At 37.5% G+C, this 25426-nt stretch overlaps 3 protein-coding genes across 3 annotated transcripts in view; all 3 read right to left on the reverse strand.

The window, feature by feature from the left end:
* LOC139152029 (bile salt-activated lipase-like) overlaps positions 1 to 21264 on the reverse strand; it is a 37621-nt gene extending 16357 nt beyond the window's left edge. The window contains exon 1 of the mRNA XM_070725114.1: positions 20604 to 21264. Coding sequence (XP_070581215.1) covers positions 20604 to 21224 — 621 coding nt within the window. The 5' untranslated portion in view covers positions 21225 to 21264. The remainder of the gene's footprint in view (positions 1 to 20603) is intronic.
* On the reverse strand, positions 1612 to 17546 carry LOC139152032 (acetylcholinesterase-like). The gene is made up of 6 exons (XM_070725117.1): positions 17227 to 17546; positions 16403 to 16596; positions 15914 to 16061; positions 15351 to 15541; positions 14203 to 14323; positions 1612 to 1760 (listed from the first exon to the last, which is right to left on the reverse strand). The coding sequence occupies exons 1-6, from the start codon at positions 17504 to 17506 to the stop codon at positions 1744 to 1746; spliced, it is 951 nt and encodes a 316-aa protein (XP_070581218.1). The 5' UTR covers positions 17507 to 17546; the 3' UTR covers positions 1612 to 1743.
* A 634-nt stretch (positions 21265 to 21898) lies between the features above and the next one.
* LOC139152030 (neuroligin-2-like) overlaps positions 21899 to 25426 on the reverse strand; it is a 40012-nt gene continuing 36484 nt past the window's right edge. Inside the window, exon 9 of the mRNA XM_070725115.1 lies at positions 21899 to 22642. Within this exon, the coding sequence (XP_070581216.1) occupies positions 22399 to 22642 (244 nt within the window). The 3' untranslated portion in view covers positions 21899 to 22398. The remainder of the gene's footprint in view (positions 22643 to 25426) is intronic.

Below are 25426 nucleotides of genomic sequence, written 5' to 3' on the forward strand. Positions count from 1 at the left end.
GGGCTTCCACTATGTTGAATAGCTTTGTGAAATAAACCTGAAATGCCGAAATTTAACCAAAATGAAGCCAAGGGAGCCATTAACAAGACTGAGTCGATCATTCATGTAGACGCTAATTTCAAAATAACTGCTTCAGTTTGAATCCTTTTATCAATCTCTTCTTTGATATTCATTATTCACAATGAACATAAAATTTCGGCACGGACAAAAGCTAAATCAGGGACGGCAAATATAAGAGATGCAATTTAAGAACATACAGGTCCAATGTAAATTTTATTGGACAAGAGTGAAATGATATTCCCGGAGCTTGATTTTAATGTCACGCTGTCAAGCATTTGGAATCGGCAATGTCCAAAAATGTGGCGGCGACAGAGGCTATCGTATACGATATGATCTGATAAGAAGTTCCCGTTAGGATTTCACGTCTTCTAACGAGTGTTGTAGTAGACTACAACAAAGCGGGGTTCCAGTGAGCTTTTACAGAACGCGATTATTTTATATACCAAACTAAAATCTTTAATTTTTAATAGGATACTAATTACATTAAATACGACGGTGACTATCTATATTTGTAGAACACTAAAAGACGAAGTCAGTGTTTTAAATTTTTCGCAGAATGATATGATGTTATGCGATAAGAAAAAATATAGCTCAGTAGGACGAGCTCTCACCTTCCGACATCGGGGATAAGAGATGCATGCCGATGCTAGCTGATCCAGCACTCTGTCCAAAACTGTTATGGATTCAGCGTCACCTCCAAAGTACCCAATGTTTTCTTTTACCCACTTAAGTGCAGCAACCTGATCTAACATTCCATAATTTCCAGGGGAAACCTCGTCCATTGTACTCATATAGCCTTGTGAAAAAACAAATACACTATTGAATTCATGAGGTCCATAAAAGTAATGAAAGTGATGAAAGAGGCAAAGACACAAAGACACAAACATCCATACATACATGAATACATACATATGATACATACATATGATACATACATACATATAATGCATGCATACAATACATGCGTTCATGTTTGCATGAAAAGAAATCTGAGTAAATAAGCTTATGTGTATTAAACAGTTGATAATTGGCAAACCCGTGCAATTGAAATTGTGGTCTCGACACAGGTAGGAAGGACGCTGACATAGCCTCAACGATTTATATCGATTATGATTTGATGGGAGAGAGAGAGAGAGAGAGAGAGAGAGAGAGAGAGAGAGAGAGAGAGAGAGAGAGAGAGAGAGAGAGAAAGGGAGACAATATGCACATTATGCATGCATGTAGGTTGTAATAGTGTTTTGTCTCCTGACCCTATTTGGCTGTCTCAGTCTGCTGACCGTATGATAGTATGTGTGTGCATCTGTCTACCCGTCTCAATTCTCCAAACCCCTTTATCTGCCGGCGAACTGTTAATCTTTGTATGTGTCTACGTATCTGTTCACTATCTATTTTCAAATACCCTCTCTCCGTCTCTCCCATTTCCCACCTTCATCCCTCCTCTCGCTCTCAGTCCATGCATACGTATCAACAAGATATCTATGTATACATGAAAAAACTTCTTTCCTATTCAAAAGTTTTGGGAAAACTTCATGTTAAGATATTAAACCTAATGCTCCAAGACGATAGTTGAATGTCACAACCACCACTTCCTTCTCTTCAGCTAAGATTCTGCCGTCATAAAGGTACATCGCAGTCCCTATGTTCCATCCACCTCCTTGTATAAACAGCATGACAGGATACTTTTCAGTGCTTCCTTTTCTCTGTAATAGAGTAGAGTTTGAACAAATAATCTCAGTGAAAGATCCAATGATATTTCTTTTCTTCGTATATTCATTAAAGGTCATCTGCGAAAAATGTGTCCTTACCTGGAACTTTTGACAAAATCCTGACCATATTGTATATGCAGCCTACAAACGACATTAATTGTGAATATTTACCATTAATAACTATACAATGAGCTAATCTTCCTCTGTTCTCAAAACAAAGCTCGTATTTCAACTTAATGAAGCAACTACACATGATGTGACCTTGACCTCAGCCTTAACATGGAGTACCTTGGATCGATAATCATGAAATTATGGCCAACCCGACCATCCGAAGATCTAAGCATTTTGTGTGGCATACAATCAAATAATTGTTGGAGGATAATTCCCATATCTAGATGTTACTAGTTGTAAGGGCTATCAACGTCTAGGATAACTGTATGGAGATAAGGAAATGTCTCTTTTTTGGTTATCTGTACAACCCATGGCCATATGACCATGCCCTATTTTCTCATGCAAATTAACCACATACTTTAATTCAAATATAAAATAGTATACCTAATACTTTTTGAATAATATCATTAGCATATCAAAAAGTAGGGTTATACTAATACAAATAATAAAAGAAGAGTGGCAGTTTACTTATCTGTATATGAATGAGTCGTACATAGCAATTACTCGCGTAGTAACTCAAACACAAAATAATTTTGTGCAAATATAAACTTCACATGTGTATGGTTATATTATGGAAATTTGCTCTACGCTAATACAAATACCGCAGAGTGTAGATTCGATATCATCTTTCAAAACCGTGCATTCCACTTTAAAAAATATAGAGTACAACCGAAATACGACTCACTTGCGTCAATATGTAGAGTGAGAGCCGGAGCGAGTAAGAGCCGGAATGAGTGGTTAATTTCAGTTATCTCCATTCCCAAACTAGTTATATATAAGCAACGTAAAAACTTATCACGGTTTAAAACATATGACCTTGGTTATGAAGTGGAAATCGATATATTTGTCAACGACAACTTGACGCCCAGGAGAAGATCTTTAGTCACCAAAGTAAATACTAGACGGAAGGAATGCGGTGGAAGATACATGTGGACGCAATATGGTTACATCCTCACAACGAAAGATGACCAGTCGCCCACTCTCTACATTCCAAATGAAGAGAGCCTTACTAAATTGTTTGAACTTCTCCACAGCGTAACGTGTGGTTTCACTCAACATCGGCGAGTGAAAAGACTATTCCTTGTCAGGTAACTACAATTGCACACCATATACTGTGGATGAATTAAATGACAGTGACTCTCTTTTGACCTTGAAAACTTTTTCAGCTCTTCATTTGAATACCAGATCGGTCAGAAGTCACATTGATGACCTGTCAGCTATTCTTTCACTTTTGAAATGCAAATTTTCTGTCTTTGCCGTAGTGAAACGTGGTTGGAGCAAGGTGTTGATGCATCATTATATAACCTCCCTTCTTATAAGTTTATCCATAAATGTAGAATCGGTTTTAAAGGTGGAGGTGTTGGTCTTTATCTACACGAATCACTGTCATATTCTGTAATTGACTCTGTTGTACTCAGTCATTGCGAATGCATTTTTGTTGAAACGGTACTTGATAATACTAAGGTCATAATAGGCGTTATATACCGAAAACCAAATACATCTAACAGTACTGACAGACTGCCTTGAAAAAGTATGCTTCAGTAATAAGAAATGTGTCTTAACTTGTTAGGTGACTTCAACATTGATGCAGCTGGGAACAGTAGTGTGTTCAAACAATTATCGCTACTCTTAATGGAAACAACTTTTATCAAGTTGTGGATATACCGACCAGAGTAACTGGTCATAGCTCGACATCAATAGAACATTGTCATGTAAATTTCCGTGATTATTTCATTGAAGCGGGCACTATCGAAATTGATATGTGACTATTATTCTATTTTTCGCAATTATTAAAGAGCTAAGACATGTATTCAATGTCAAAACATCTGATTACAACTACGACTTTTCTTCTTTGATCCAGTTTCTTTTAAGCTGACTTGGCTAATATTTCTTGGTATGATGTTTACAATTCAAATGATGCGAATGCTGCTTACGATAATTTCTACAAGTTGTTTCATGATATGGCGATTAAATGCATAACAATGGCACGTAAGTGCGTACGGAAACCTTGGTTAACAAAAGGTCTCCTACTTTAAATTAAAAACAAACAGAGAATGTTTTCTAAAATAAAACGAAACTGTGAAAAGTCGCCAATTCATCAACAGTATATCGCAATCTGTTGACTGAATTACTGAGAAAGGCCAAAAGAAGTACTTTTGTGACAGACTTTTATGTCTGTTGGAAATGATTTGACGATGACACCAATTTATTTTATTCAGAAAAACATACATTGAATTGACCTGGATATTTTAAATACAGAGCTAACAAAAGTACATAGCTGGTGCAAGTCCAACAAGCTCACTATTATTGTTGACAAAACAGATTACATTATCTTTAAAACTGCTCACAGAAAGTTTAACTCTCAGGGTGCTTTATTTGTTGGTGATTTGGTAATTCAAAATGTTTCATCTGCTTTTTATCTTGGGGTTACTCTTGATTCTTCTTCAACGTGGAAATATTACATTGACACAATTATCAAAACGATTAGTCAGAAAGTAGATCTTTTTTCATATTTACGTCATTATCTGCCAAAATCAATTTTACTGTTGTTGAACAATTGTCTTAGTCTCCCTTATAGAATGAATTGTATTAAAATATGAGAAAATGCATATAAAACCTATTTAGACAGTATTTTTAAGTTACAAAAGAGAGTGGTCAGACTGATAACTTTTTCTAGTCACATTTCACACAGTTCTTCGTTGTTCCAGCAACTTTGCATTCTCAATGTTTATAAACTTTGTAAGTTTCAGACCTGTGTATTTGCTTTCGACTAAAAAACTGGTCATTATGGGCATTCAGTAGATCGTTATGCTTTATCAATTTCCCATACATATGCTTAGCTACTGGCGACAATTTTATTATTCCGAAGGTAAATTTAAGATTAACTCAAAATAATGTATATTATTATACACCTGCGTCTGTAACCTATGGAGTTTCGTCGTACAGTAAGTTTGGGTATCAGAAGACGCGGAGTCCAATAACTTTGACGCGGAGTACAATGACTTGAGGTTTTATTGGACGCTATTTGACCTTTGACTTCAAAACACCTAAACGTCAACACGGGGAAAAGAAACAGAAAATGTTTTACAAAAACATATACTTCTTAGCATTCAGTACTGCACAAATTAAATCCTGGTCAGTCCAAAACCTGTGAATTCGAGTGAAATTATGCCGCTGACGTACAATTTGTACCATGTGCACAGCGCAGCGCGGGTTGAAATTCGTTCTGCGCACTTTATGAATACACCACCGCTAAGCTGAGGCACAGAGAAACATATAGACAGAGTGGCAACACTTGCATACCTTTTGTTCCATGGTCGTCTCGGTAGACTATATTAAAATGAGCTTCAAAGGTGTTAAACTTTTTGGAGGCTTTGTTTGTGGTTGATAATTACACGAGATTATGCGAAAAATACGACGAGATGGCATCGTACTGCCAGTCGCGTAGCAACCATAGTTACTTTGTGAGCTCTCAGGCCAGAAACACTGCTTCACGCCAATCAAAACATAACACGCCAGCAGTTTCATAAACATGTCCTTCCTTGACACACGTGTAAAAGACGGTATGACTGACCGTAAACCATTGAGTAAAACCAGACAGTATCGATAAAAGACTTTCAAATTTGGTTCAAATACACTCATTATATATTCATAAAAATATGAGAGGAATTTTTAAAACGGTAAAACTCATTTTCCTAAAGCTCAAAACACTCCCGTTTTCGCCAGCACGTCAATTCTGCTCAGCACCACACGACAACAACAACACAAACTTTGCCGAACATACTTTCGCTTAACAATCGGCGAAAATCCGAAAATTACCGAAGGATTCATGGTCGGCACTCTTCGGAAAAGAGAGGCGAGAGCAACCTGAGGCGAGGCGAACATGGATGGGTTACGTAACCGCTTCACGCCTTAAACAATACCCGTTGCCACTCTATCTATCTTTCTCTATGGTTTAGGGAAAGAGAGGAGGGTTTATTGCAAAAAGAAGAACGGAAACACCGACAAAGTATAGAATAAAGCACAAAATGAAACGGCAAATATAAAGCAGTAAAGGGCATAGAACTAGTGCCCTCGCAGATCTCAAACTAAGTACTATCAAAACTTACAATAAGAAACAGTCAAAATAGAAGTAGCAAACTAACCTACAACAAAATACGAGCAAAATATATGGGAGAGGGCCCCTTCAGTCCAGCAACCGAGCAAAGGTCATTGGTGACCTTGGGGTCAAGGACTGAATGACCTTGATGATGAATCATCCTGAGAGGCTGAAATGTGGGAAAGGAGTGGAATTCCCGAGAAATGGGGGTCAGGATGGAATCCAAAGCCCGGACACTTGAGAGAAAGGGAAAAGAGAGGAGGGACGGTGATGGTGGTGGGAATGGCCGAGCTGGTATGGCATGAACCCAGCGCTGAATTAATGAATGAATGAATGGGAGCGATGAGACAAAGGCTTGATGATGTAGTGTCGTGTACAAACGTGGCTGATTGGCTGGGAAGGAGGATTGATAACAGTCATGGGTAGAACAGCTGATTGGCTACGGCGACGACGATGATGATGTAAGGGAGGCAGATAGCTAGGTGTAATCGCAAAACACATCTGTGATAAAACACAGATTCCACTTAGCGGTCGCGCTCAACGCGTTCCAGAGTCTGCTCGCGATCGCTCAGTACAGTGCGCGAGGGGGATCCAAAACACGCCTTAATTTCGACGTTTTTCTTGGAAAGTTGGACTAAAAAGGTGTATAATATTATTACATATGTACTACAGATAACCAATCTGTTGGCAGCGAAATAAAGTTGGTATTTTCATAGACAGAGATAATATAGTCCCTCTATATTTTTTTCATTTTCTAAAAACTGTGACACTTTTCTAAGTATTTTAGCTTTTGATTGAGCTAATTATCACTGCTTTTAAATATTTTACTAATGCTTGCTCTGACAAAAGTATTTTATCTGTTTTGTTAACTCGCTTCCCTCGGTAAAGTACTGGCGACAGAATACACAGTATCCCTCGGGAAATACCTACAGAATGTCACAGAGCGCCCTCCAAGGCCATAGGGTTCTGTCATATTATTCCATTGCTAAGCATTGGAACGAAATTCCAATGACGATAAAATCTATACAATCAAGAAATTTATTTAAAACTTCACTTAGAAATTTTCTTTTGAACTCAGAACAGTGAAACTCTGTATTTGGGGGGGGGGGGGGTTGGTTATGTAATGTCACTCGCTTTTGAAATTTAAAATGTTCGTCTTGAAAAAGGTGGCAAACTATATTACTTTGATATCATAATTTGTATGAGTTCAGGGCCAGGGACTTGATTAGTTTCACTAGAACTACTTCCCTGGTCCCACCAGTTATATTGACATATTTTTATGGTGGAAATAAATCATTATCGTTAATTTCTGTTGCATTGCAGGAATCCAATACTGCGACGCCCCAATCGATATATTTTATAATATTTATTGATACACGTGGACGTTTAGCTACAGCTAACTTCTCAACGGCAACTGATTCATCCCATCATGACAGTTCTTGAACTGTTTATGTTTAAAAATCATCTGTGTCGCCATGTCACACAAGGAATTGTAAAACATGTGCAATTTTAATAACTGACACTATAATACAGAGCAACTTATCCAAAAGACACACTACACTAAGGCTTTTGAAGACCATACCAAAAATGTCATTTATGGCATTGGCTGTACTTTGTGTGGGTTTATATATGTCGGAGAGACTGGAGAAAAACTATATAAGAGAATGTGTGGCCATAGGTCAAGTATAAATGACAACTTGCCGACATGCCTATACACTCATTTTAACGGTCCTCGACATTCCATACTAAACATGAAAGTCCAAATATTGGAAAAAATCTATCATCCTACAATAGTTCTAAACTAAGCATGAGCTACCGCAAGCAACGTGGACACTATTGGATCACTGAACTTGGTACACCTATGCCCTATGGATGTAAGGATAACATTCTAGGGATGGGTAATTTATCCAGCCCTAGGGGAGTCGTGTAAATGTGATGGGTTTATTAGTCCCCGCGGACGAAGTCCGGCGGGTACTTACAGATTGGGTCCGTCTGTGCGTCCGTCCGTCCGTCCTTCCGTCCGTCCATCATCAACAGTTTCTCAGACACTGCTGAACCAATTTCGTTCAAACTTGGCACACAGGCAAAGCACTATGACCTACAGATGCACGTTGATTTATTTTGTGATACGATCGAATTTGGCCGCCAGGCGGCCATTTTGTTGCGATTTTTCATGTCTTTGGACCATAACTTAGACATCCTTGAGCAGATTCTGTTCAAACTTGGCACAAAGGTATAACACTATGGCTTTCATATCCATGTCAAATAATTTTGCGATATGATCCAATATGGGCGCGAGGCGGCCATTTTGTTGCGATTTTTCATGTCTTTGGACCATAACTCAGACATCCGTGAGCAGATTCTGTTCAAACTTGGCACAAAGGCATAACACTATGGCCTACATGTGCATGTCAAATTAACTTGCGATACGATCCAATATGGCTGCGAGGCGGCCATTTTGTTTGCGATTTTTTCGTGTCTTTGAACCATAACTCAAATATCCTTGAACCGATTCTGTTCAAACTTGGCACAAAGGCATAACACTATGACCTACATATGCATGTCAAATTATATTGCAATACGATCCAATATGGGCGTGAGGCGGCCATTTTGTTGCGATTTTTCATGTCTTTGGACCATAACTCAGACATCCTTGAACCGATTCTGTTCAAATTTGGCACAAAAGCAAAACAGTATGCCCTTCATATGAACACAATTTATTTCATGAAATGATCCAATATGGCTGACAGGCGGCCATTTTTTGCGATTTTTTTCATGTCTTTGAACCGTAACTCAAACATATTTGAACCGATTTTGTTCAAACTTGGCACAAAGGCAAAGCACGTACTATGGCATGCATATGCATGTATCAATGAACCTTGCGATAGGATCCAATATGGCTGCAGAACTGCCATTTTGTTGGAATTTTGCATGTCTTTGAAGCGTAATTCAAAGGTCATTACACCCATTTTGTCCAAACTTGGCACAAAGATCAAGCACTATGGCATACATGTCAATTTACTTCGTGACATGTTCCAATATGGCTGCCAGATTGTCATTTTTTCCAATATCGCTGCCCGATGGTCAGCAGAACTTGCAATTGCTTGTCATCCCCCTTTTGCTATAAACCACTTGGTCACATAATAACTGGTGACCTGTCAATCATTACCAACTGTAAACTTCAGCAACTCTTTCAATATGGCCCAAAATATCGAGAGCCACAAAATATTAATTGGAAATTTAATTTCAGAATTATCATGGATGCCGCTGAAAAATATGCAAGACAGTGGGCTGCAGCTGAGGAAGTTGATGTGGAATGCCTCTCTGACTGGCTGAGCAAAGTCAGAGATAAATTAAAATCAAGTATTTAACATTTCAATTCTCACAGTTAAGATGTAAATACTTCCTCAGTATTAGATGACCCATCGGTCAAAGCATGCCTCGATGCTTTAGACAACGAATATGTTGTAGTTCCTGCAGACAAAGCTTCAAACAACAATATATTGTCTGTAGGAATTATTATATCCAGTGTATAATAGATGAATTAAACCTTCATTCAGATAAGAGTAATACAACCTACACTCTTTCCTCCCTCACTGATGAAGACATTTTTTTCAAATCATTCATCTGTGCTCAATGAATTTGGCATTCCTTTGAAAGAGAGGGACAAAAAACTGCCTATGTTGTATTGGATACCTAAACTGCACAAGAACCCTTACAAACAACGTTTTATTGCAGGATCAAGCAATTGCACTACCAAAAGAAATTATGAAAATGCTTAATTTCTTAATCGACAACATATTTGTTAAGTTTGGCAGTATGACATTTCAACAATCTATCGGCATACCAATGGGTACAAATTGTGCACCCCTTCTTGCAGACTTATTTCTGTATTCATATGAAGCAGAGTTCCTACAATCTCTCTACAAAGCAGGGTCTAAAAAACTTGCAAGGCGTTTTAACAACACGCACAGATATATCGATGATCTGATTAGTCTAGACAATCCAGACATATCAAATTACTTACATCACATTTACCCTGATGAGTTGGAAATCAAAGAAACAACAGAGGGTAGGAACTCTGCTTCATATCTTGATCTGTTCCTACAAGTGGGTACTAATGGGCTACACACTAAGCTGTATGACAAAAGGGATGATTTCGATTTTGAAATCATAAATTATCCCCACTTGTCAAGTAATATTCCATCTGCACCTGCTTATGGTATGTACGTGTCTCAACTTCTCAGGTATTGTAGGGCTTGTGATTCCTACACTAATCTTCACCTGAGACACAGCTCATTAGCATCAAAATTACTGAGACAAGGATACACAACAATAAGACTCGTTAGGACTTTCAAAAAGTTCTACGGTCGATATGACGACATTGTGGCCAAATATGACACCTCCGTCACTCAAATGATTAACGACAGCATTCCCGGCTTTGACTTATTACAGTGATTCATATCCTGTATCTTTTCACACAATATTTAGACAATTTTTGGACCAATCCGGACGGGTGCACAGTAAGTCAGGCTACCCACAATCTCCATAATCTGTACACACGGAGACCACTCACTGAACTGAAGCAAATTTCTTCTGTATACAAAACAACTCAGCCCATATTTCAAAATTCTGGCAACGTAATTCTGATAATCATAATTTTCGGATTTCTCACTGTGAATAATGATAAGATCAAGCCCTTTTCCGCGGAGGAGATAGCAATTTTGTAATTTTGTCGACATAGATTTTTGACAGCCATACACAATATTTTGAAGGAAACTAGGGGAATAAGTTGCATCTGTGTTGGCCAAAGAGAGGGTATTGATTTTTTTAATGTTCGTAACAAAGGAAATTTGCATGTCTGACAGGTGGTATGATGAGACCATCTTAGTTGCTGATAACTTTATCTTGAAAAGTGTTCAATTTTTAGCACCTCCAAACATCGACTTCTCATTCAATTTACTCTTGAATTTTAAACATAATCAATAATTTTGGAACATATTTTTAACAAATAATCCTGAACTTAAATTGTAAGTTAAAAATTGTTAAGAAACTGATAAAATTGAAAAAGCCTTTAGCAAAAAATGTCTGAGTGAACAAATCAAGGGGAATTGCGGGTAGCCTCACTTAGCATGCTAGCAGGTTACGCTTACCCATTCCGGACACCTGGTACCACCACTAACTATCAGTGGTTCAGGATGATCCTACTTAAATTTGTAAATCACAATTGTCCCATGGACCTGGTAATATATTACCTTGAATGGAAATGATTATTGGACCAGTTTAATGTCATATTGTAAGTCTTGCTCTATGGATGCAGTATCAAACTGGAAAATGTTAAATTGGGAAACATATCGGTCACCTTTTCTAGCATTGTTATATTCACTTTACGAAATGTCGGAGATGTACATCAGGTCTGTCCTCCACGAGAGCTTCGAGTCAAATGAAAAGGAAGAACTCTCAATGTACTCAAAAACATGATTGATAGAACCAGGTGTGAGTTTTGTCGGACCAATCGGAAAAAGGTATTCCTAAACGATGCATATGCTTTCTTTTCAAGCCACTACTAATTCATATGTAAACAAGTATTGATCGTTGTTTGTCGTGTTGCCATTTACAGGGATCAGTCAGTAAGATCAATTTGGCCCCGTGACGTCAACGACCTTGATACCACTCCGACTCATGGTATTTTCTATTCATATACTTCAAAAAATTGCGTTAAGTTCAGTATTTGACCTTCAAGTAATTAATGTAAAACGTAAATGTTCAAATCTTGCAAATTACATCCGATTCAAACCTAGTGTCGCTATCGAATACAAAACACTACTGCATTGTGTGGCTCATCAAATATAAACGTTAGTGACTAAAATTATGTATAGGATAAAGCCCGAGAACGAGGGCTCTTCTGGTATATAAAGTCCAACCCAACGATAAAATGTCGAGGCCGCAGGCCGAGACATTTTATCGTAGGGTTGGACTTTATATACCAAAAGAGCCCGAGTACGAGGGTTTTATCCGACTTAAAAACTATCGCCCCTAACTGATATATTTTCGTTTTAAATTTGTTTACGTCAACCGTCTCCTTTGTCAATGTAACATGTTTAGGATATGAATTAAAACTTTTATTTGTGAAATAGCCTTCCAATGTAATGGGACATCCTATAAATGCCCTAGGGCACATTATATAAATGCCCTAGGGCACAGCATATTTTTGTTGCAGCTGGATTCCGCTGTGTTACCAAATTTGAATATTAAAACGTACCAGATGTCTACAGAATATGACATGTTCACTTTTGATTGGACAGTACTTTACTACGGCGCTGTCATTCGTTTCTGGAATTTGGTGACCAATTAGGCTTTACGAGTAAATAAAACACCCTGAATTGAGCACTCTGATTGGTCAATCAACAGTAGATAGTTACTAATATATGAAATATATCAATTATCACTGAAGATACCTTGTGTGGCCACTGACAAAATCTTCATAATTTATAAATCTAGTAATTTGAGTTTAAAATTTACTGAACAGCCATAATAATTTTACGGTTTCGTATATATTCATCTCATCCTCCCTCCCCTCTCTCTCTCTCTCTCTCTCTCTCTCTCTCTCTCTCTCTCTCTCTCTCTCTCTCTCTCTCTCTCTCTCTCTCTCTCCCTCTCTCGTTCTCGCCTGTCGTCTGTCGTATTATTACAATTTCACTGAAACATTACCTGTTCATGTTCATGTTCATGTAGAGACAGTCTTCCTTCAGAAGGTCACTGGATTTAAGATTACTCTGAGAAATTTTTCTAATCAGACCGATGATTCGTTTCAGATGGATCGGTAAGTGATAGATGATTTGTCTGATAATATCTTGAATAGGTTCCGGTAGATCAATGGGAGGTTCTTGGTCTGGTGCGATTATTTTCAGGAATTCTGCCGCTATCATCGTTTCCATAATTGATGACTGGGGGAAAGGCGATGGAGGACCAATTGGAAGACTAGTAGGTATTGGCAAACTTGGCAAGGAAAAATTGTAGAAAATGGATCCCAGCTGCGGACAAGCAGGTCCGTAGTATGTCGAATCCCGTTCACCTTCCCATGCCGGTGCCGGTCCAGGGGCTCTAAAACGCAAATCTCCAACTGGTGCCGCAGCGAATGGAATTCGACCGAAAAAGTTGACGAAAAAGTCTCCGGTGTCGTCCATTTGGTACTGTCTACCTTTAAAATCTCCCTGTGAGGGAACGTTGACTACCACAGTCTTACCATTGTAGTTGAAACTACTGATCTTTCTACCAGAAAGATGATGAAAGTGAGAAAAAGAATACCTGTTTTGGAGTAGCAGCTCGTCATGACTCACTTTGTTTGATGAAAGAGTGCACCACAAATAATGCTGATGTAGCGTTATGTCAGTCTACTAAAATGTAAATAAGTCAAGGGTTGATCACGTGGACCCAGATCTGATAAAAAACAGGAATAGGATCTCCGGATCGCTATGATAGACTTTTTTGCAGCGAATGGAAATCTGTAGAAAAGGTTGACGAAAAAATCTCCCGTGTCGTCCTTTCGGCGTTGTCTGTCTTTAAATCCCCTGTGTGTGAACGTAGACTATCACAGTCTCTCCATACTAGTTGAAGGCATCCGACTGGCTAAGTTGAGACGAACAATGCCGTTCGTAGGTCAATTTTGTCAGTGCCAACACTGTGACATATTAACAGTTCATGTGTATATTATGTGTTCATTAATTTACTCGCCCTGTGGAAGGAAACTTTGAACTCGTATACTTATGCCCCTCTTAACCCAAATTCACATTGCATGTGAATTAAGTAGGCACACTCCTAACCACAGATTAAATACAAATAGACATAGATTAAATACAAATCATGTAAACAAGGTAAATCTGGATGATAGAGAAATTCCATCCCACTTTAAGAGTAAAACTGGCTCAAATTATGGAATTTCAATGTTCGTGCAACATAAACTTATTGAGGACAGCATCAATATCGTAAAATGGGAAAGCATTAAAATATCTCTATAAGGTTGTCATCATTACTTTCCGACTAGACCATATGTACCATATGTATGCGACACAGTGAAGTAATAACTCGCCGATCAATTATTACCGAATGTCAGGGACGGAAGACAGTCATCGACGAGAAGAGTGGAACATGTAACATTAGACTTACCTATCATGTCTGGCAAATTGCCTTGGTGATCGAAACGATAGACGAATGTATCCATTCCTGCTTTAGAAGTCAGCTTGGCTTGCCAGTGTATGCTTGCATCAAACCACATGTCATCCAGAAGCTAAACATAAACGAAACCATGTACAGTCATTGTGATTAAAATGATTGTATCGACTGAAATTAGCATTTGAATAGAACAGTAGAATAAAATAGTATAGAATAGTCCGAGACTTCGATTGTTAGTAAGTCAAAGATAAGTTATTAAAGATATCAGAGTGATGTTAGGGCATTTACTCAATATCTAACAACGGTATAGGGATCTGTCCTTGACGGTACAGCAGACTTGACAAATCCTTTGGTGAGTAAAATATACTAATATGCATAGAAGATAAAGGCTTTGCAATTTACAGCGCAGTGTTGTCGTTTATCGTACATACTAAGAATTTCAATGTGACGCAATATTAAATATAATAAACCTTTTATTGTGGTATCGACAAGAATAGAAGTTTTGATTCAAAGAGGCTCCACTGCAATTAAGGAAATGAAACATGAAAATTGATTCACTCCTCGCATTAATAATACCCGTAATTAGCAATTTATGCGATACGGCCAGTACCCTGTCGATTAAATTCAGAGGAAAATTGAGACTTTCGCTGAGCATACGTCAAGCACATTCTACGTCAATGCACGTAGGCACGGTGTTGCATGTCTCTCCAAAGTACTATTTGTTTGCTTAAGCGTAATGTAATGTGTGATTGAATAATTTTGCCCATAAAACTTTAGAGCAGACACCTCCGTCAAAAATGACAGATACGGAGCCAGCTTTCCTTTTTCACTTGTCCAAAGTGACAGAACATTTCAAGAGTACACTCTGTACGGAATGTATGAAAAACATGCATTATGAATATGGTATTCATTTCACTTTTTATTCGAAGAAAGCATATCCTGACATCAAAACATCAAAGTGTTTTTTTTTAAATCAGTAAAGAAAGAAAATGACTGATGCATGGATTATAGATTAATAACATTTTGTGAATACGAGTAAATTCATACAAGCTGATATGCACCACATCTGAAATATTGTGTAATGAAACGAAGCTTGTCGCCAGCGCTATATAATTTGGAGTTGACATTAATAAAGGCTTTACCCTTGCATACGCGTCTCTCAGCCTCAGTTTGTCTTCTGGGTCTTCCCAAGGTGTGTAAGCGTACTCCACTGCACTTGCCATTGCATCGTAATCTACCGTATCTGAAAAGTAGGGCCTGGCTTTAGCCAAGGCCATGATCAGGCTTTTGAACTCATCATGAGGCACTCCATTTTCGGGATCCTCCAATCGCACTGTCAGAAATGTGCGAAGTAGCGTTTAGTGCAAGGAAAGAAAATGTACAAAAAAGAGGTAAAATCCGAAACGACAAAACAAGCTAATGTATTGACGTTATAATAATAATTGTACGATATGCAAGGCCGATATCATCTTAGTGTGTCTGTCTGCCACATTGCTTGACCTTTGCTTAGTCTCTTGACAATAAACATCAATGCTTTTATGTAACGTACATAGACATGTAGATGGATAGATGGACAAGTATAGGATGGAGGTACAGGTGCAAATACAAACACGCATAACACACATTTCTCTATAACACACTGGTACAAAATCAAAGTTATTTGAAGATACAGGTATTGCATGATCAATGTTGACAGTGCACTTACAAAAAGCAACTATACGAGTTTCATCCTTTGTATATCCCATCATCAATGGAACTTTGTGAAATCTGCCCTCTTTCATCAAGTTCAATGGCTCATCAGTCAGAAAGCTGCCGTCTACCACCGGAGCAAAGGTCATACTGTCGTAGTTTGACTATATAAATAAAAAATGGTCTTTAAATCAGCCCATGTTTCATGACCATACCAGTTCATGGGTTACCATTTTAGATATTTTACATTCCCTCTTTTGGTATCGCGGTACTCATTTAATGATTCGTCGTCTAAGTAGGCACACAGCATGTGATTTTCTTTTAAATATACTGTACAGCGCCATTGTGTGTGTTCATGACAATTAATAAGAATGCCACATATACTTCTTCAAAGTAGAACGTCAAGATGTTTCAAACTAAATTGATTTGAAAAACGTGCTTTGTAGATTTCACGTGCTTTAATTGAGGTGATAATCGACCTGAATGAATAAGGAAACATCCTTACGTCTGGTGTGTGATAAGAAATTTCCATCGCGTCCTTAGTCTTCAGACAGTCTAGCAAGGCGCTGTGGGGTTGACGAGGGCAGCCGATGTTATCTGCCAAGCCGTAGGTACCATTGAGTGGGTCATATGGTGGAAGCTGTACTGCCCATTGGCTAAGCGGGCTTCCACTATGTTGAATAGCTTTGTGAAATAAACCTGAAATGCCGAAATTTAACCAAAATGAAGCCAAGGGAGCCATTAACAAGACTGAGTCGATCATTCATGTAGACGCTAATTTCAAAATAACTTCATCAGTTTGAAATGAATCCTTTTATCAATCTCTTCTTTATTCATAATAAACATAAAATTTCGGCACGGACAAAAGCTAAATCAGGGACGGCAAATATAAGAGATGCAATTTAAGAACATATAGGTCTAATGTAAAATTTTATTGGACATGAGTGAAATGTTATAACCGATGCCTGATTTCAATGTCATGCTGTCAAGCATTTGGAATCGGCGATGTCCAAAAATGCGGCCGCGACAGAGGCTATCGTATACGATATGATCTGATAAGAAGTTCCCGTTAGGAATTCACGTCTTCTAACGAGTGTTGTAGTAGACTACAACAAAGCGGGGTTCCAGTGAGCTTTTACAGAACGCGATTATTTTATATACCAAACTAAAATCTTCAATTTTGAATGGGATACTAATTACACTAATTACGGTGGTGCCTTATCTTTCTTTGTAGTATACTAAAAGACAAAGTCAATGTTTAAAGTTTTCACAGAATGATATGATATTATAAGACAACAAAAAATATAACTCAGTAGGGCGAGATCTCACCTTCAGACATCGGGGATAAGAGATGCATGCCGCTTGCTGATCCAGCACTCTGTCCAAAAACTGTTATGGATTCAGCGTCACCTCCAAAGTACCCAATGTTTTCTTTTACCCTCTCAAGTGCAGCAACCTGATCTAACATTCCATAATTTCCAGGGGGAACCTCATTCATTGTACTCATATACCCTTGTGAAATTACAAATACACTATTGATTTCATGAGGTCCATGAAAGTGATGAAAGTGATGAACGAGGCAAACACACAAACATCCATACATACACATTTACATACACATTTACATACATACATGCATGCATGCATGCATGCATGCATACATTGAAAATACATAGTACATACATACACACACACACACATACATACATACATACATACATACATACATACATACATACATACATACATACATACATACATACATACATACATACATACATACATACATACATACATACATACAATACATACATACATACATACATACATACATACATACATACATACATACATACATACATACATACATACATACAATACATGCATTCATATTTGCATGAAAAGAAATCTGAGTAAATAAGCTTATGTGTGTTAAACACTTGATAATTGGCAAACCCCTGCAATCGAAGTTGTGGTCAAGACACAGTTGGGAAGGACACTGACATAGACTTAACGATTTACATCGATTATGATTTGATGGAGAGAGAGAGAGAGAGAGAGAGAGAGAGAGAGAGAGAGAGAGAGAGAGAGAGAGAGAGAGAGAGATAATGTGCACATTATGCATGCATGTATAGAATGTCTTAGTATTTTGGCTGCCTGACCCTACTTGGCTGTCTCAGTTGTCTCAGTTTGCTGACAATATAATTGTATGTGTTTACATCTGTCTACCTGTCTCTATTCGTCTACATCTCTATCTCCCGGTGAACTCTTAATCTTTGTATGTGTCTACGTATCTGTTCAGTAATCTATTTTCGAATACCCTCTCCCTGTCTCTCCCACTTCTCTCCTTCTTCCCCTCTCTCGCTCTTTGTCCATGTATACGTATCAATGAGATATCTATGTGTACATGGAAACGCTTCAAATTTATTTTTCCTATTCAAAAGTTCGGGAAAAAACTTCATATTTAGATATGCAACCTCATGCTCCAAGACGATAGTTGAATGTCACAACCACCACTTCCTTCTCTTCAGCTAAGATTCTGCCGTCACAAAAGTACATCGCAGTCCCTATGTTCCATCCACCTCTTTGTACAAATAGCATGACAGGATACTTCTCAGTGATTCCTTTTCTCTGTAATAAGGTAGAGTTTGATCAGATTATATCAGTGAAAAATCCTATTATTTTTCTTTTCTTCGTATCTTCATTAAAGGACACCTGTGAAAAAATAATTCCTTACTTGGAACTTTCGACAAGATCCTCACCATAGTGTATATGCAGCCTACAAACGACGTTAATTGTTGATATTTACCATTAATATCTATACACTGAGCTAATCTTCCTCTGTTCTTATGTACTGTTCATAGTGACAGAAAAAGAGTTTTGTAATGAGTTGAAAGGTCATCAAGTATTGCATGAACCTAATGCCGAATTGATATTAAAGAAATAAAAGAAATAAAAGAAATAAAACCATATAGCCATGAAACATTTCTCAAATGACAATAACCAGTAACAAAGCTCGTATTTCAACTTAAAAAAGCAACTATACATGATGCGACCTTGAACTCAGCCTTAACACCGAGTACCTCGGATCGATAATCATGAAATCACGGCCACCTCGACCATCCGAAGATCTAAGCACTTTGTATGGCATACAATCAAATCATTGTTGAGGGATAATTTGCATATCTCTATGTTACTAGTTGTCAGAGCTATCAACGTGAAGGATAATAAATAGTATATGGAGATAAGTATATGTCCCTTCTTTGGTTATTTATACCATCCGTGGCCGCATGACCCTGTCGTATTGTTCTCATGTAAATTAATCACCATACTTCAATTCAAATATAAAATAGTAAATCTAATACGTTTTAAATATATATGATTAGCATATCAAAAAAGTTGGGTTTTTACTAATCCACACAAGAAAAAAAAAGATATTTTGGTTTACTAATCTGTATATGAATAAGTCGTGCATAACAATTACTTGCGTAGAAACTCATACACAAAACAATTTTGTGCAAATATAAAATCCACATGTTTATGGTCATATTTTTAAAAACATGTCCTACACAAATACATATACCGCTGAGTGTAGATTCGATATCATCTTTCAAAACCGTGCGTTCCACTGTCAAAAACAGTACAACCGAAACACGACTCTCTTGCGTCAATATGTAGCCTGAGAGCCGGGACGAGTGAGAGCAGGGATGAGTGTCTAATTTCACTTATCTTCATTCCCGAACTACTTATGTGTTAATTTCTGTTGCATTGCAGGAATCAAATAGTGCGATGCCCAAATTGATATATTTTATAATATTTATTGATACACGTTGACAATGAGTCACAGCTAACTTCTCAACGCTAACTGGTCCATCAAAACATGGCAGTTCTTGAACTCTTTAAGTTTTAGACTCGTCTTGCAAGTCTTGCTCTATGGAGACAATATCAAACTGGAAAATGTTAAATTGGGAAACATATCGGTCACAGTTGCTAACATTGTTATATTCAATTTCCGAAATGTCGGAGAAGTACATCAGGTCTGTCCTCTACGAGAGCGTCGACTCAAATGAAATGAAGAACTCTCCATGTACTCATGATTGATAAAACCAGGTGTGACTTTTAACAGACCAATCTGAACAAAGTTATTCCTAAACTATGCATATGCTTCCTTTTCAAGCCACTACTAATTCATATGTAAACAAGTATTGATCGTTGTTTGTCGTGTTGCCATTGACAGGGATCAGTCAGTAAGATAAATTTGGCCCCGTGACCTTAACAACCTTAATACCACTCCGAACTCATGGTATTTCCCATACATATACTTTAATAATTTGCATTTAGGTCAGTATTTGACTGTTAGTACCTTCCGTAATTAATGTAAAACGTAGCCTAAATGTTCAAACCTTGCAAATTACATCCGATTCAAATCTAGTGTCGCTATCGAATACAAAACACCACTGCATTCACTGGCTCATCAAATACAAACGTTAGTCACTAAAATTATTATATGGGCACTGGCAAATCTTCAGAATTTATAAATTAGTAATTTGAGTTTGCAATTTACTGAACTACCATAATAGTTATACGGTTTCGCATAGATTTATCTCTCTCTCTCTCTCTCTCTCTCTCTCTCTCTCTCTCTCTCTCTCTCTCTCTCTTTCTCGTCTGTCGTCTGTCGTATCATTGCAATTTAACTGATACATTACCTGTGGTGCGTATATGTTCATGTAGAGACAGTCTTCGTTCAGAAGGTCACTAGATGTCAAATTACTCTGAGAAATATTTCTAATCAGACCTATGATTCGTTCCAGATCGATTGGTAAGTTATCGATGATTTCTCTGATAATATCTTGAATAGGTTCTGGTAGATTAATGGGAGGTTCTTGGTCTGGTGCGATTATTTTCAGGAATTCTGCCGCTATCATCGTCTCCATAATTGATGACTGGGGGAAAGGCGATGGAGGACCAATTGGAAGACTAGTAGGTATTGGCAAACTTGGCAAGGAAAAATTGTAGAAAATGGATCCCAACTGTGGACAAGCGGGTCCGTAGTAAGTTGAATCCCGTTCACATTCCCATGTCGGTGCTGGTCCGGGGGCTCTGAAACGCAGGTCTCCAACTGGTGCCGCAGCGAATGGAATTCGACCGAAAAAGTTGACGAAAAAGTCTCCGGTGTCGTCCATTTGGTACTGTCTACCTTTAAAATCTCCTTGTGAGGGAACGTTGACTACCACAGTCTTACCATTGTAGTTGAAGCTGACTGATCTTTCTACCAGAAAGATGATGAAAGTGAGAAAAAGAAAACCTGTTTTGGAGGAGTACCTCATTATAACTCACTTAGTTTGATGCAAGCGTGCACCACAAATAATGCTGATGTAGCGTTGTGCCTACTAAAATGTAAATAAGTCAAGGGTTGATCATGTGGACCCAGATCTGATAAAAACGAACAACAACATGCTTCTGGATCGCTGCAACACATTTTGTTAACGTGACTTTTGAAAGTGTAAAAGAAGTAACGAAGTGTGTTGATCAAGCCAACATAGTACTGTAAATTTATTTCGAATCTTTTGAAATTATTTTGCATACATATTTTCAGTGTTTTCATCTATATAAAATACTGAAAACATGACCCTACACTTTAATCAAGGGTCCGATGTATCATGCCAACATGTTAATGTTTCGTGGCAACGATTGACCTTTCAAACTAGTTCGTTGATTGGTAATTCGTTTACTTTTGATGTCGTTAAAATTTCCTACATGTAAAATATGTATAATGTACTGCTTTACCAGGTCCTCCAAATGTAATGATAGCTTAAAAAGCACTTAACAATGTTACCGTTATATCATTCAGTCTTGTCAATGAATCGTTCATTTTGGAATGGAAGACATTCTGTCGACCTTCAACTCCAACTGATATCACATTTCAGCGTCTGTGTATGGGTAAAAATAAATTTGAACGACCAGGAATCACATTTCAGCAACAGGCCAAGACAGAACAGTATTAATGTAGATCCGATTTCAACAATTTATTGAAGTATTCGTCATAACGTTGTGTCCGTCTACGACATTGTTTTGCATTGAATGAACGCAAAGACAATAAAACATCAGATGAAATGACCCCCTCGTCTAGCGCCATCTAACGGCCTGGCTTAATGTTGCTGTTCACATTGCATAGTTTCTTGTCTGGCATACAAAACAACGTTAACGCAAATCAACCACTGATCATATTGGCAATTCCATCGGTGTATTGATCAACAGCTGGTCCTTTTCCTCATCAAACTTGCGTACAATTATTTCTGAATCTTTAACTATTCGATGTTTGAAAAAAATAATATTCACTGTATCAGGAACGGAAGTTGTTGATTATCATCTGGATAGAAGCGAAATTGTATGAAATAAAAACAGGATGTCTACAGTTCAAGCAGTTAACGTCTTTTCCGAGTAGTCAACGTAACGTCGATTCAGTGAACGAAAGATACTAGTATACCGATTCGATCATATTCAGGGTCTGGAAGAACTGTCACGGTCCACATTAGTACACGTCCCGCAGTAGGAACAGTCTGGATAGGAGGCTGAAAATGACACTTTTGGATCGTATTCATTCCAAAACACTGCACTCATTGGGTCTAAGTCGTCCTTGATGGCGCACTCCGCATCGATGTGGAAAAGAGATGACGAGTTTGTGTCAAAGATGTCCCATTTCATTCCACAGTTGGGCACTGTTTGCCCAATCGGAGTAGGATCACTGAATAAAGAAAATGAAAACGTTTCTGTAAAATCAGGACATAAATGTCTGGTATAAGCATCAACGTTATTTGATTTTAAAATAACCGCCAACCGCTCTTTTTACTTGTTCTATCAACTTATGTTAATCGCTATTTATGAGAACTTATACGCGACCAGATGTGTAATGACATATTTATAGACTGAATTAAGTGGACATTGGTCAATGCTAATTCCGTTAATGTCATTGATATTGGTCTCCATCATAAGGAATACAGTTTCTGCAGAGTTTCAGGTTTTACGCGCCTTGTAAAAGACTATTGGAGTCTTTTACCGAAACATTTCACATCAAAAACCTCAAGCTAGTCTCTTTTATAGTCGAGATTAAATATCTGAAGAGGTCACCGTTAAAAGCTTTGGATCGGAGTAAAATTCCTTAAATCTACGAATATTTGGAACAAAAATGGCTATTACACTCTTTGAAGACCGCTGAAAACCACGTGGAAACGTTTAATTTTCAAATGTCACAAAAAACAAACCAGTGATATCTACTCCATAGTGTTCAAAAAGAGTCTACACAAATAGCAGTCCGGAAAGTGTAAAGTTGTAAGAACTTGAGTGTCCGAAAAGCTATCTGCCAGACGGATTCTCCCCGGGAGAAAGTATTCCGTTTCGAGGTTTAAGAATGTCTGTGTTTTATGCAGTGGAAAGTAATCGTGATTCATCCTTCAAACGGAATCATTGTACGTGTCTTGACTTATTACTTAAAGTATGGCTTCAAACCTGGTAACATGTGTTTGTAAGGGAAAATACCTATAACATTATCTAGTGAGGGTTTACATGCATTGAATGCTCCGTTTTTTAAGTTTTAACCTATTTTGCTTACTTTACTTCTATTATTTCTCAAAATCAATGTATCCATAATTGGATTTTAGTGCATTAAATAAATAGAATACAATACAGTTAAAATTAAAAAAATATAACTGGGACTGAAAACAGAAAAAAAAACAGTCAATAAAATACATAAATAAATGACAATACTGAAATTCACATTGGTTTATAAATATGGAGTTTTCGAATCATAGTGTCAATGACACTTGGCTCACATTGTGTTCGATGTGGCAGGCCAGCGTGAATGTAAATACGACATCAAATAGCTTCCATTGGCCTTAGCTTCTAATAATCATAACGTCAAGTGCATTTGAACATATTTGGACGCATAGTCCATCAAATACAAATGCGAAGCGTGAAATGGTCGGAAACTGTTGCCATGGACACACAAATATATGCACCATGCAGCCTGATATAACAAAATAAGTGATACAATCTACCAAAGCAAAGTAAAGATATCCTCTTGTAATATTGTATTGAATAGAATTAATGTAAATAATACTTGGTAAATCATCAAGCGGTAATATTTGAGAAAAAACTTATTGGCTTGGATGTCTTTGGCTGTGTTTCTATTAAAATATCACAAATATGTAAAATTCTGACTCACAGTTACTGACATTTTCTCAAAGTTTACACTTTTGCTGCTCATTATTTTTTATTTAGCATATTTTTTGCCATTGATAACTTCATTGAAATTCCCATTTACTGTTTAGCATGCACCTATACACCAAATACAAATGTGTAATGAGCAGCGGTTCTCGAGATTTTGCAATTCGACCTTAGAATTAAAGAATGATATATTTGGCATTTTTTTACAAAAAACAGCAAAATAATTGTCACAAAAATACAATATTGCATATTGTGTCACAATTTTAACATACTCAACTATGTTTACCCCTGGAAAAATGCATGCCAGGTTTCAAAGCAATCGGACGAGCTATTTCAGAGATGATTTTTTGACCAATAACGGGAAAGATTGTGCAAAAAAATGCAAATAGAAAAATGTTACCACAATTTGAAGACACTCAACTAATGTTGCTCCTGGGTACCTGCACAGCAATTTTCAAAGGAATGAAAATAGTCATTTCAAATAAAACGGTTTTTTGACCTAAAATACAAATATGAAAATTTCATTACAATTTTAAGATATCTGACAGATGTCAACATTATAATCAAACATATCAAGTTTCAAAGCAATCCAACAAGAAGTTTAGGAGAAAATATTTTTTGACAAACATTGGAAAAATTGCCCTAAAATTACAATTGTGATAATTTTACCACAATTTGTGCAAATCTAAAAGAGGCCAACCCTAGAATTATACTCACTAAGTTTCAAAGCAATAGGTCGAGCAGTTTCAGGAAAGAATTTTTGACCGCTTGTGGTTACAGAATTATAGCAATTTGCAGGGTTTCCCTTTTTACCTCATGTGCATATTTTTGAAACTGATATTTTCATTTGACTAAATTCACATCTCCATCTCCCAGTGCACCTGTGCACCAAATATTAAGATGGTATATGCTTCCGTTTTGGAGTTTTTGATGTGGACGGACATATATCCGTACATACATACCTATACATACATGCACACAAGCATACAGATGCTGCCGACTTACCATATTAGCTCGTTTGGTATATTCGATTCAAAATTCTTTGACTCACATTTAAAATTATCCATTGTAATACGGCGCCGCGCTACCTCACTGAACTGATAACTGTCAGAATGCCGATACGTGAAAACATGAGGAGCAATTCCAGTGTATCACTAGTTCAGCCAAAAATTAAGACTAATAAGAGTTATGGCGACAGAGCTTTTTCAGTGTGTGCTCCTAAGCTGTGGAATAAACTACCAGAGGCCATTCGATCAACCAATATTTTTAATTATTTTAAAACGCAGGTCAAAACTTACCTTTTAAA

Source organism: Ptychodera flava, chromosome 15, assembly GCF_041260155.1.
Source record: "Ptychodera flava strain L36383 chromosome 15, AS_Pfla_20210202, whole genome shotgun sequence".
Lineage (NCBI taxonomy): Eukaryota > Metazoa > Hemichordata > Enteropneusta > Ptychoderidae > Ptychodera > Ptychodera flava.

Bases quoted from the DNA above. Each gene is read 5' to 3' on its own strand.
- LOC139152032 (XM_070725117.1), bottom strand. From the start codon at position 17,506: ATGTGTATGTATGGATGTTTGTGTGTTTGCCTCGTTCATCACTTTCAT. The intron at 15,542-15,913 runs GTAAGTGCACTG...CATTTCTGACAG, and splicing joins AACTCGTATAGTTGCTTTTT to TGCGATTGGAGGATCCCGAA. The intron at 14,324-15,350 runs GTAAAGCCTTTA...GTTTATGTTTAG, and splicing joins TGAGAGACGCGTATGCAAGG to CTTCTGGATGACATGTGGTT.